General features: G+C 35.8%; 2 protein-coding genes across 2 annotated transcripts in view; one reads left to right on the top strand and one right to left on the bottom strand.

Annotated features, from left to right (window-relative positions):
* Nucleotides 1-10,033, top strand: part of NCAPG (non-SMC condensin I complex subunit G) — a 52,033-nt gene extending 42,000 nt beyond the window's left edge. Inside the window, exons 15-21 of the mRNA XM_021679443.2 lie at nucleotides 3,486-3,667; nucleotides 3,941-4,115; nucleotides 5,947-6,108; nucleotides 6,398-6,536; nucleotides 7,141-7,227; nucleotides 8,682-8,751; nucleotides 9,680-10,033. Coding sequence (XP_021535118.1) covers nucleotides 3,486-3,667; nucleotides 3,941-4,115; nucleotides 5,947-6,108; nucleotides 6,398-6,536; nucleotides 7,141-7,227; nucleotides 8,682-8,751; nucleotides 9,680-9,803 — 939 coding nt within the window. The 3' untranslated portion in view covers nucleotides 9,804-10,033. The remainder of the gene's footprint in view (nucleotides 1-3,485; nucleotides 3,668-3,940; nucleotides 4,116-5,946; nucleotides 6,109-6,397; nucleotides 6,537-7,140; nucleotides 7,228-8,681; nucleotides 8,752-9,679) is intronic.
* Nucleotides 10,034-10,462: 429 nt separating this feature from the next.
* LCORL (ligand dependent nuclear receptor corepressor like) overlaps nucleotides 10,463-13,777 on the bottom strand; it is a 162,678-nt gene continuing 159,363 nt past the window's right edge. Inside the window, 1 exon segment of the mRNA XM_044913015.1 lies at nucleotides 10,463-12,424. Within this exon segment, the coding sequence (XP_044768950.1) occupies nucleotides 12,411-12,424 (14 nt within the window). The 3' untranslated portion in view covers nucleotides 10,463-12,410.

Genomic DNA, 13,777 nt, shown 5'->3' with positions numbered 1-13,777 from the left:
CCAGTTGGCTGATTTTTTAAGGTTCCAGGTGTTAAGCCCCACTGATTATAAGAACTCACAGTGTTAAGTCTCTCTGGTTTTCAAAGCCATATGTTATAAAGGGGATTCTTCTTTCCAGTGCAGTTCTCTGGTACCTGTGGTGCCTGGGGTGGGGTCTGCTCCTGTCCTCTGTCCAGTGGCTGCAGTGTCCCTCCTGTGGACAGTCCCATGGGTCAGTTTGGTTCATGGCCATGTCTCCACCCTTCGTGCTCTTTTTGATGTGGCCTCTTCTCTACATTTAGCTGTGGAGAGTCTGGGTCGTTTTCTGGGTGATTTACAGTGATGTGGGTACTATCTAGGTATATCCATGGGAGGAGGTGAGCTTAGGATACTCCTACTCCACCATCTTCCTGGAAGTCCAAGATTTTTTTTTCTTTTTCACTGTAGGCATTTACTGCTATACATTGCCCTGTGAAGACAGCTTATGTTGCACTTCCTAAGTTTTGGGTTTTTGTATTTTTCATTTTAGTTCATTTCTAAGTGTTTTCTAAATTTCCTTTTTATGTCTTCTTTGACTCATTGGTTTGTAAAAAATATATTGTTTACACATATTTGTGAATTTTATAGTCTTCTTCTGGTATTGCTTTCTAGGTATATTCTCTTGTGGTTTGAGAAGATATTTTGATGTTTTAATTCTTTTAAAATTTATTTTGAGTTGTTTTTGGCCTAACATAGTGTCAGTCCATGAGGATATTCCATGTGCCCTTGAGAAGGAAGTGTATTCTACTATAGTGAGGTGGAGGGACTACATGTTTGGTGGGTCTGGTTGGTCTGTAATATTGTTCAAGTCCTTATTGTTGTTTTCTTACTGATCTGCTTGGGTGTTCTGTCCATTCCGGAAAGCTCTTCAGTTATTATTGTTGAGCTATTTCATTCTGCATTTCCGCCAATGCTTGTTTATGTATTCTGAAGCTCTGTTTGTTTTATCTATACTTTTAATTATCTTTTGATGAATTAACCTTTTTAATATCAGTATTTATCGTTCTTTGTCTCTTTTAACAGTTTTTGACTTACCACATTTTGATTGCAAAATTGTGGTAATCAGTCCTTCCTTATCAGTGATTTAAGTGTAAATAAATTAAACTCACCAATCAAAAGGCAGATGTTGGTTTTAAATTTTGAGTTAATATTCAAGCAATATACTAATTTCCTGTTGGGAATTACCCAGTGCTGTGGGCTTGCTGACATTGCATTGGTAGAAAATGACTGAGCAGTAAAACTGTATGACAAAGGAATGAAGCTTTTTTTTTTTTTTAATAGTACTGGTACCTTAATCTCTTTATGGCTATATTAGATTCTGTGATTTTAACTTTATTTTTGTCATTACCACTAAACAAAATCTGACTTACTTCACTGCCCTCTGGGCCATCATAAGAATTTTTTTACATGCTTTAAAGACTTGCAGTTCTGTTTCATTTCAAATTCCTGACATTCAACAGATGGATCACTATTGCTATCAGGAAAGTATGTCACAGTTAAACATTTTAAAGAGATGGGGAGCATGCAGCCTTTGAAGTTGTAGACTTGTACATTTGTGTGAATCTTCAATAAGGTGTTTACTGTCTCTGGCTTTTTTCCTCATCTGCAAAATGGGGATAATGATGCCTATTCACTGGATGGTTCTTTAATTAAGTCAACAAATATTTGAGGGTTGGGGGCACCTGGGTGACTCAGTCGTTAAGCTTCTGCCTTCGGCTCAGGTCATGATCCCAGGGTCCTGGGATCGAGCCCCGCATCGGGCTCCCTGCTTGGCAGGAAGCCTGCTTCTCCCTCTCCCACTCCCCCTGCTGGTGTTCCCTCTCTCTCTGTGTATCTCTCTGTCAAATAAATAAATAAAATCTTTAAAAAAAAAAACATCAAATATTTGAGGGCAAATTATGTGCCAGTCACTATGTTCTTGAGAGTACAGTGCTGAGTAGAACAAGGTTTCTGCCCTCTGGTTGTTGTGAGCCCAAAATGAGTTAGTGTGTGGAAAGCACGTGCTAGTGCCTTAGCACTTATTAATCTTGTTGGCTTCTAAATCATTGAGTTTTTGAAAAATTTTTGATATAGTTCTTGTATTTGCTTGTTCCATTGTTTTTACTTCTGTCTCTAGTTTAGACTTGTTTTACATTCGTAGATTATAATCTGCAAATATAATTTTCCTAAAATCTCATTTAAGTCTTTATTTCTCTGCCATTTCAAAAACCTTAAGTGGTTCCACATCCTGCCTCACTACAGCTGAATGTTTTTGCCTGATTTTCAGGATCTCTGTAATGTGATCACTGAGCAAATTTACTGTTCTTCAGTAATAATAAACAATAACTGATATTTGTTGAGGATTTACTATGTGGCTAGCACTTTTTAAAAAAAGATTTTATTTATTTGAGACAGAGCGAAAGAGTGGGGGAAGAGCAGAGGGAGAGGGACAAGCACACTCCCTGCTGAGCTCTGAGCCCAACTCAGGTCTGGATCTCGTGACCCTGAGATCATAACTTGAGCTGAAACCAAGAGTCAGACACTTCACTGACTGAGCCACCCAGGCACCCCTATGTGGATAGTGCTTGCAAGAGTTTTATTTGTAGTATTTCTTTATCTTTGTAACTGTAATTTTATTATCCTTTTTTAAAATTCAGAACTTTTTATTTTTGAATGAAAAAAGTAGGGTACATGGGGTGCCTGGGTGGCTCAGTCAGTTGAGCGTCTGACTCTTGATTTTGGCTCAGGTCATGATCTCAGGGTTATGGAATCAAGCCCCACGTGGGGGCGCTGCACTTAGCGGGGAGTCTGCTTGAGATTCTCTCCCAGTGCCCCTTCCCCCACTCACATGTGCTCCCTCTCTAAAATAAATATGTAAATCTTTTTTTAAAAATGGGGTACAAAGTTAATATGCACAGGATCATGCAGCTAGGAAGTGTCAGAGGCTTGACTTTAATAATTCAGTCTCAATAACTAGTATTTTTAGTTACCTGTCTTTATGCCTGTACCTCCATTTGAATATCACCGTATCTTCTTTTCCATTTTCTTCTCGAAGCTTTGCTTTGGTTACTCTTTCTAGGAATTCCTTTTTCCATTTGTACACCTTCTATTCCCATTTCCCCTTTATTCATACACATTGTCACTCCCACCTCTGGAGATTCTGTTTATAGGTCACCTTCCTCTCATGGTAGGGATTATTACTGAGTGTTTTCTATATCTTATCTCATGAGAAGCATGTAATACATTACTGTTGTAACTTTTGATTTCTTCTAAAAAAATTTTAAGGGAATTGAAGTTTTCTTAGCTAGACTAATAATTTGTCATATCGCCTTAACCTAAAATCTTTTTATGTATCTTTAACAAATTCATAGAATGAGTGATTTTTTGATAGTTCATAGAAGAATATTGTAGGACAGGCTACATTGTAAGGCTTTAGAAGGAAATACAAATTTAATAAAATTTCTTTTAATGAAAGTCATTTTTATTAGGTGTCTGAACTCAGGACAGGAGCTGCAGAAGGACTAGCCAAGCTGATGTTCTCAGGGCTCTTGGTCAGCAGCAGGATTCTTTCTCGTCTTATCTTGTTATGGTACAATCCTGTGACTGAAGAGGATGTTCGACTTCGACATTGCCTAGGCGTGTTCTTCCCCATGTTTGCTTATGCGAGCAGGTATTTAGTTATATTGATAAATCCGAATCTGACTTGAAGTTAAATTCAGGCTCCCCATGAGTCCCATCTATAAATATAATTTTGTTATTGTTCCTTTTTTTTCAGTGGTTAGTAATGAAAATGAGAACTTACCTAGATTTTATTTACCTGAATTATTTGTCTCTTTCCTAGATAAAAATATACTGTATCTTGATGGGGTGAATTTTATACATTTTTTTTGAGAATCCTATGCCTTTTCTTTGCTCACATACTTTTCAAATTGTTTTTCAATAGGACTAATCAGGAATGTTTTGAAGAAGCCTTTCTTCCAACTCTGCAAACACTGGCCAGTGCTCCTGCATCTTCTCCTTTAGCTGAAGTAGATATCACTAATGTTGCTGAGTTACTTGTAGATTTGACAAGACCAAGTGGATTAAATCCTCAGGCCAAGAATTCACAAGATTATCAGGTGGGTGGGTATGTTAGCCTATGGATGGTAAGGATGATGACTATCATACAGGTCACTGTTGTTTTTGATAAAATAATCCTTTTCATAGGTTCTTAGAAATAGAGGCCACGGTTTGATCTTGAGATTTCTGGTCTATATGGTGGCACATAACACAAAGGAAGAAAAAGATCTTTTGGGAAATGTGATAATCATATAAAGATAGAAATAATTTGCTACTGAAATTCAGAACTTAGCAAAAATTCATCTCTCTCCCTACACCCTCCCAACCTAGTGCTGGCTATATTAAACATTCTGAAAAATGTCCTATGTTTATCTAGGACTCATTGAATCTTCAAACGTTGGCTTATCTGCTTTGTTTCTGATACAAGGAAGGAGAATTCAAAGAATGAATTGGTCACCTCAAGCTCATTTTTGTTTTTAATTCAAAGAAGATAAGTTAACTGCAAACTGTCCCATAAATTAAACTTAAGCTGGGTTTTGGATCCTTTAACTTAATCATTTAATTAAACTTGTTACCATATTGAAAATTAATGTGTTATTAATGATTTCAGATGCCAGCTAATTAAGTTGAAAGTATAGCTTTTTAATTTAATTTAATTAATTTAGTGACTGCATACTCCATTCAAGTCATTATGTTACATGTTATTGGAAAGATGATTACAAAGGATATTAAGGCAAAATATAGTAAGGGTAGGTGATAGAGCTACTAAGTGCTTAGGACTTAAGAAGAAGGCAGGGTTCATGTAGTAGGGGTGATGAGTACAGCATTACTAATAAAATTCACTTCAGTCTTATGGGGAATGAAAAAGACTTTAAGTAAAAGTGATTAAATGTAGCTGGTTGTCCAAGTCATGCAGGGGACTGTGGAAGAATCATTCTGGCTAAGGAGCCAGAATGGCCCTGTTGAGGGCAGAACATTAAGGTGTAGGGAATTTGGAGTTGGCCGTATTTGCCATAATGATGTAGGGTATATATTGAAAGGCTTAATGGGATGAAAATTACCTATTAGGAAGATCAGTTTGGTGGTCAGTATCATTATATGAGGTGAACTGGTGAGAGGAATAGAGAGTGAATATTAAGAGAGCAGTTGGAAATCTGTATAATTAAGAGATAAAAAGCTTATAGAAAAAAGATAATAGCAATAGAAAGTAGAAAGAAAAGAATAGTAGACAGTGACATGGAAAAAAAAAAAAGATGGGTATAAAGACATGAAGAAAGAACTTAGGGAGGCAAGGAAGATGGAGTCCAACCAAGATAACTCTTAAGGTCCTGAGTATGGGTTACAGAGGACTTCAAAGAAGCTGTTGACATCTTTTAATTGCAAAGTTTTCTCCTGATCAACATCCTGGAGGAGTGAGGGAAGTAGGTTGGGGCAGAGGAAGAACTTGAACTGTCATGCAGTCTTAAAGCCCCAGCTCATCCCACAGGAAGCTCCAGAACTGGGATAATCCCTTGAGTTGCTCAGATGGAGACAAGGCTGGGCTGTTGTACCTGCGTATCTTCCAGCCACTGAAGGAGGACTAACGTGGCAGGCCCCACTGTCTCCAGCCTGGATCAGTTCTGTACCTGAGAACTTTTAGCCTCCAGAACTCAGAGTAGCTGGAGATGATTGCTTCATTCATGAAGGGGGTGGATCTGGACCCTGTACCACAGGATCCTCTATAAGAAGAGGGGGGAGTTCAGTTTGGGAGGAATATGTTAAATTTGGATTTAGACATTTTGCTTTTGAAATTATGGCAAGATAATTAGTTGGAAATGTTTGTTAGATATGTAGGAACTATATTGTAATACCATTTCCAGTTTACAAAACCTTTTTCTCTTGATTTTCTAGGCCTTATCAGTTCATGACAATTTGGCTATAAAAATTTGCAATGAGATCTTAACATGTCCATGTTCACCAGAAATTCGGGTCTATACGAAAGCCTTGGGTTCTTTAGAACTTAGTAGCAATCTTGCTCAAGATCTTTTGGTTCTGTTGAATGAAATTCTGGAGGTAAAGTAGTTTCTAATTACTCTGTATATAAATTACTGTGAACAAATTTTTTATTAAAGTAGAATTTACGTGGTTGTATTAAATTATTGTATTAAATACATTACATGGTTGTATTAAATTATACATATGTCAGCAAATTGTGTCTGCTCATTTGAAGTAAATATTGCCTTCATAAGTTTAATAGAATTTTTTAAATGTTTTTAAACATCTTGATATCCATATATAGCTTTTCTGAAAGAAGATTAGAAAATGCTGCATTAAAAAACATTAATGATGTTTTCTATTATAGCAAGTAAAAGATAGGACATGTCTGAGAGCTCTGGAGAAAATCAAGATTCAGTTAGAAAAAGGAAATAAAGAGTATGATGACCAAGCGGTAGCAGCACAGGATGCCAACATGACTATGACTGCTTTTCAAAGTGAAGATGGTAATCACATACTAACCTGAGTATTTGTAAGATTCTGTCCTTTGCATCTTAAAGAGGCACTTTTTTTTCCTCCTTTAACATGTGGTTGGATTTCAGAAATGAAAGAAAAATGTTTCTCATTAATTCCCTTGGAAAGTGTATTACTGATAAGTGTTTATTCTACTTTCGTATTTTTTTTTTTTTAAGATTTTATTTATTTATTTGACATAGAGAGTGAGAGAGGGAATACAAGAAGGGGGAATGGGAGAGGGAGAAGCAGACCCCCTGCCGAGCAGGGAGCCCGATGCGGGACTCGATCCCGGGACTCCACGATCATGATCATGACCTGAGCCGAAGGCAGTCGCTTAACCAACTGAGCCACCCAGGCGCCCTCATAGTTTTTTTTATGTGTACATTTTTCACCATAGGACCATGCATACTGTCTCAGGTTTCGTTTGCTTTCCAGTATTCACGCTTTTTGGAACACTGGTTTAGGATAATTTTCAGTAGCTGCTGATGGTACTGGTGTCATTTCTATTTTATGAAAAATTGACTTGGAAAGACCATTTAAAATGTTTAATGAAGCTTTTTAAAATTTACATTGTTGTGTCATTTCCTTTAATAGAAAAAAGTAAAGAAGCATATAAAACTCCTCTCAGGGATGTAAAAGCAACCCGAGCATCAAAATCCACTCAGCAAAAGACTAACAGAGGTAGTATATAGATCTTTATAATAAAACTTTTCAATTTTGTTTTCCAATGAAATGCTCACTTTGCAAGTTTCCTTGTTGATAAAGATTTTTAAATGTCTCAGGTATCCTTTATTTTCAGTTCTTACAGCTGATACTAGGTTTTGCTTTGTGTCTAAAAGATTCTAATACCAGTGTTGCTCCAAGTGCTTTTGATTGAAAGAGTTATGATGCAATGTATCATATTGCAAAGGACTATTTGGGTTAAATTAAGATTTTTTTTATCAGATGATCAATGACGATTTTCTATTATTAGCTGGTTATATTCTGTCATTTATATGATTAAGCACTTTTGAAAACCTTTTATCCCTGTAGTACTTGTCTGGGCTTCTGTTTTCCTTTTTCCCATTTTATTTCATAATTTTTCAACATCATTTATTTCCCAAGGGGTATCCAACAATAGGGGATTTGTTGGAATAAAGAAAATGTTGACAATTAGGGGATCACTTGGAAAAAAATCTGAAATTCAACATCTTTTTATTGTTTTATTAATATTACAAAAGCAATTCATGCTTATTACAGAAGAATCAGAAAATACATGCAAGCAAACTAATATAAAGAACGCTAATCATCCCACCCATGAGCCAACCATTATTTTAATTCTTAAAAAACAATTTTGAGGCCCTATGCAGATTTAATTTTTTTCTAAATGGAATCTGGCCATAATATTTTTGTAGCCAATCACTTATTTACATGCTTATTGTTGGGTATTGTTCCAAATTAGTCCCATATTGTTGGATGTTTTCTTGGGGCTAGCTGCATTATGAGCAAATATGTAAGGTTGTGGAGAAAAACAGTTAAGTCTCACATGAATAATAAATAGGGTATATAAATTTCAACCAAATGTTCATACTGAGCAATTTGATCAGATTCTTATCATAAATGAGGGAGCATCATGGGCTAAACTTTATCTTCTTAACCTTGGAAGTTTCTAGCAAGTAGAATTTTTGCAACCTTCAGCATATTGTTAGAAGGTCTAGTTTTTATACTGAAAAATGTTTTATAACACATACTTGAATTGGCCATGTATACATTTGAATATTTTGTAAGAAGCCATTACCTTACTGATTAAAGTTCTCTCTCTCCCGGGTCTGCTGATGGGCATACCCCACTTTTCTCCCCTTAATTTTCATTAGTTTCTCTGCAGGTCATGTGCTATAGCAGAAGTACTTCTCTTTACATAGCATGTTTTTCACATTCTTCTTTCTCCCAAATATATTTAACTAAAATTTGCCTCCTTATAATTTGATTTCCATATTTTCCTTTGCCTATTACCCAAGCTTACAAAAGAATAAATGGCTGGAAACTAGGAAGAAATTTGTTGCAGAGGGAAAATGAAGGATTTGGGTAGGTCAGAAAATAGAAACAGTCAGCAATTGAGAATAAATTTTGATAATGAATTATATACTGTCTTGAAGGACGGAGAAAAGTGACAGCTTCAGCTAGGATGAACAGGAGACGTCAGACTGTGGAGGTTGACTCTGAAAGGTATGCCATGTACATCTAGAAAATGGATGTGGTGTTTTTTTGGTCTAGGAGTAGAAAAGAAATTGTAGTTTGCTAACACTGTGAAGGAGAGAAACTCAATATGTATGAGATACTCAGTGAAAACTGTAAATCACAAGGTCTTGGATATATATAGTCTAGAATTCCATTATCAAGAGCATTTGACGTCCCATGTCTCGTGTGCTTTTCCTACTGGGATGGCCCGTAGTCTTAGGTGGTCATCTTTAATATGTCCTTTCAGTTTATATATCCATGTATGCTTCTAACTACATGATTGTGTGTATGGCTCTCCAATCTTGAATTAGCAAACTCTTAAAGGATTTAGATTTGGGTTCTTAGCATTTATAAGCAGGATTACTCTATCATTGTAAATTTATATATTATTTGTCGTGTAGTGTTTATTTTTAGATTCTGCCAATTAAGCCACTGTCGTAAGCTGAAAGTTTGTAGTTGCCTTGTGTTCATCTATTGGTAAAATTGTAATGTGTGTATTTTCAGTATATAGCTTTAGGTTAAGTTTTGACTAAATTTAAAATGTTTTTTGGAAACCTGCTGTTTACAGAGTGTTTTAAGAATGTATTACCTAAATTAAGAGAATGTAAGATGTTTTTTCACTTTGTGTTGTCCTCCAAAATTCTTTTGGGCAGTTGTTCTGCTTAATCACTTCATTACAAAATGTTGTTTTTCCTTATAATACCAGGTTCCATATAGAAATAAAAAGCAATTAGCTAGGTTTTCCATGATTTACTTGGCAGGATAGCCAATAAGTCTTTTTTGGTTTTAGTTTTAAAAACTTAGTAAAATCAGGATATCAATTACACACTGATAAAATGACAGAAACAAAAAGTTTTATTGATAAACTTGTTTTAAAGCTTGTATTTAAATTGGTGTATTTTCAACATCCATTTAGTGATCCTGAAATTCCAGAGCCAGAATCAGAAATGAAGATGAGATTGCCAAGACGAGCCAAAACAGCAGCACTAGAAAAAAGTAAACTTAACCTTGCAGAGTTTCTCAATGAAGATATAAGTTAGAAGAGATGATGGAGGTGAAGTCCTTTTAACCATGTCCTTTAAAATTATGTTCAGTTTTCTGCTTTAATAAAGTTACCCTTGTATCAAAATCAGAAAATGCCTGATAGCTTGTAGGACTTTGTGCTGTGTGATTCCATGTTACTTTGGCCTTTACTGAAACATTAGGACAGCACCTGGCCGGCGCTCCACAGAAGCCTGCAGCGGACCCGGGGGTGTAACCAGCGTCTAAGGTGGGCCTAGGAACCTGCTTTGCAAATCGGCTTCTCAGCTGATGCGTGAACTCTCACATTTAGTATATGGCGTTCTGGACAGCTTCTCAGTGTAACTAGCTAGTAGCTTGCATTTGAGAAGCTTGTGATTTAGATAGGGCACATCCAACATAGATGAGAACACTTCAGAACACATTTAAAAAGGGACATCTCAAGGGCAAATGAAGTACCACAAACTGGCTAGAAAGGAGCTTGCTTACCTTCAGGGAGGAGGACTGCTACAGTGACTCCAAAGTTCCCAGCATCTAAGCTGAACAGTTATTTTGATAATTTTGTGATTCTTACACTAAAAACATTTTGGTAATGCTATCTGAATGGATAATTTCTCTTCTTACAATATTTGCATATGAGAGCTCTAGTTTTCTTTCTTTTTTTTTTTTTTAAGTAATCTCTACATCCAATATGGGGCTCGAACTCATGCCCCAAGATCCAGAGTCACATGCTCTCTCTACTGACTGAGCCAGGCAGGTGCCCGCACTTTCACATGTTAATTATGGAGTTGCTTTCTACGTTTTTGGCACAACAAAATAAATACTGTGGATAATAAAAGACAATTCTAGTAGGAAAAGCATGACAGGAAGTCCTTTATATACTAGTTTATGAGCACTGTTTCTTCATTGTCAATCTCATTTTTCTTCCCAAATTGGCACTTGCCTCAGTTGTGGAACGGAGTATGAACTCAGTCCTCTTTCCGTCTGCAACACCCAGCAAAACATGTTTTCTTATCCCTCTGATTACCTTTTCTCTTTATTATCCAGAATAGAAATGTCCTAACATTGGATTTGTTTTATTAATAAATAATTGTGCTTTTTAAGGTTTATTTAGGCCATTTATTTAAGGTGATGTTCTAAGATAGAGCTAAATTAAAATTGTTGTGCTTTTTAGAACCAAATTGCTATATTACATACATATATGTGCTTTATAAAACTCAGAAATATAAAAGGAGTCTGAAAGTTACAAAGTAAGAATGCTTATTAAGCAAAAGGAAAAGGCAGATGTGGTCGTAAAAACAATAAAAAATAGATGATTGTTTTTCATTCTGTTGGCTCTGTGTCTTCCTGTGCTTCAAATTCCTTATGTAAGTCTTATTTTGTTAAATCCCTGTCACTTTAAAAATAATTTTTGGGGTGAGGGATAGGGAGAAATAGGACTTAAAGTGTACACAGAATGTGCTATAAGGAAAAGTGTTTAGAAACACCATAGACTAAATCCCATTTACCCCACAGCCAGGCTATCCAAAGGGAAGGAGCCATGTTCTTATATACTTCCATGGACCACCATACCAGAGCTTTTTTTCTCTGGCATGGGAAAAATAAATTTAAGCACCAAACCGTTAGTGTTCTTACTATTCAAGTTTTAGACACAATCACGTAGCCATTGCTGAAGCTATGCTTTTGCACTATTATAGTTAAAGGTAAGGAATTTTATCCTGATTTTAAAAGACATTTTACACTTAAATGGCTAAAATACAATCAAATCAATAGATGTAAATCCATTTACCATTTTTTCATTCAAAACTGATAACTTACACCAAACAGTATTCTTGTCTGCAAGAGGCACAGCTTTGCTGAAGAGTAAACATGCAATTGTGCCATTGATCTTACAGCCCACAGATTTTATAGGTTTAAAAGTACAGAGAAAGAACCGATCAGCTCAAATTCTATGAATGAAAACATGCTACTTGGTGATAAACTATGATCAATTTTTCTATACATATATAACTTTGAAAGAGATATACTTCTAAGAGATACCTTTGCCTTTTACCAGTTTGCTTCGAGGTAGTTGGTATCCACCTATTATACAACTGTTAATGGTCAGGTCATCACAAATCTTTACAATACTAGCCTTCTAAATCACATAATGCAGTATATATTAAAACTTTGTGCACAGAAATAAAACTGGGGACAATTATGTATTTAAACTTAGGCATAAAAAAATTCACAAAATACCTTTAAAAAGAGAAACATCAAAATCCATTTGTACTGCAAAATTCCACAACGGTCCGGTGTAAAACGTAAAAAAACATACAAAGAATATAATCCAAATGATTAATGCTAATGATTATATTTAATATAAAGACATCACAGGACTAGAAATATTTCAAGATCAATTGATAAATGCAGAAAGAATACTGATGTACAAAATAAGGATAGTGCAAGAAGAACTGCAATCTATTTCTCTTCACTTTTGAGGTTTTGGTTATGAACTGTACAGCTCGCTAGAGATGCTGCTGTCAAATTCAGATTCCATTCAATGGGATGATTAAGGCACATCTTAATGGGGCTCAAAGGGCAACTTGCTGTATTCCCATCGGACAAATTCAATTTCTCATCAGTTTTCATTTGTAGCATGCTGGAAAAAAAAGTGCAAAGCATTTAGTTTTACTTTAACTTCAAAGAAATTATCAACCTTGTAAAAGAAAATTCAGTCATTTTTATTGTTTGGACCTCTAAACAGAGTAGATAGGGCATTTTATTACCCTGAAAGTACAAGCGTTTTGTTCTGTTTCTTAGCTCCAGCCTCCTTACTGAACTGAATACATTACATATAGCCAGGTACTTAAGACGTCACCCAGATAGCGCTGGCCAACAAAACCACTGTGTATGTGGATTCCATAAGTATACTCATGACATTTAACCTACTGAACTTGGCAGGATTCAACCCTTTTCATTTGTCCTTTAACTTACCAGGATCAGAGCCACTTTGAGACAAGAAGGAATTAACCTTTGTTTGAAAGTCTACCATGTTCTAGGCACATTCACATGTATTCTCATTTAAATTTCATAACAACCAAGCAAGGTTGGTATACGTATCCTGATGATAAACAATAAAAGTGAGTCTCAGACTCAAGTACAAATATGTCTGAAGTTATAGAGTCACCCAACGAATTGGAATACGGTCCTTCCTCTTTCCCTTATGCTTGTCTACTAGCTCTCTGATGAGAATCTTTAGAAACAGAAACTTAAGAGTCCAAAGGGTAGCTAGTCCACATGTAATGGACATGTGATAGTCTATTCACGTTTTCAGATGTGAATCCTTATGTTTATAAACTAATAGCTTGCTGTACAGTAGCTCATTTGATGCTTAACTGATTAGTTTGGTTGGACTACATCATTCCTAACCTTTCTCCAATGACAGATCTAGGATTCTTTCTATTAGTGAAGAGGAAATAGGCATGTAGTATTTAAGTGACTTGTTACGAGTGGCAGCTTCCTCCAGACCTCAGTAGCATTTTCCTGATCTTTCCTTGCAACGTCAAAAACGGACTCATTTGCCATTCAATAAACCAGAGAGTTTAACCTGTTATAGCATATTTCAATGGCTATCATGTTGCCACTGAGTTCTCCCCAGGCAAATGGTCCCAGTTTCACTGAATAACATAGTTTCAGCTTCATAGATATGAAGCAAAATGACAAACTACAAGTAGCTTAAAAGGTTACTCATCAAAAATAGAAAATCACTTAAAAAGCCAAAAAACAGAGGTGAATACAAAAGAATATATTTAAAGTAGGTCATGGCCTGATAAATGACAAAGAGATCCAAAATACAATATTCTCATTCATATCAGAAATCTTAACTGATTTTTGAAAATATTTGCATCGGTTACTATTATTAGACTGATGGCCTCATGGACCTCAAGATTTTTTGTTTTTCAAGTTAGCAAAGCTCAGATAAAGCAGTAATGTTTTTCCTTCTTCCAAGGAC

This window comes from Neomonachus schauinslandi, chromosome 2 (assembly GCF_002201575.2).
Source record: "Neomonachus schauinslandi chromosome 2, ASM220157v2, whole genome shotgun sequence".
Classification (NCBI taxonomy): Eukaryota; Metazoa; Chordata; class Mammalia; order Carnivora; family Phocidae; genus Neomonachus; species Neomonachus schauinslandi.
The sequence above is the reverse complement of the archived record's forward strand: the minus strand, read 5'-3'. Positions and strand labels throughout refer to the sequence as shown.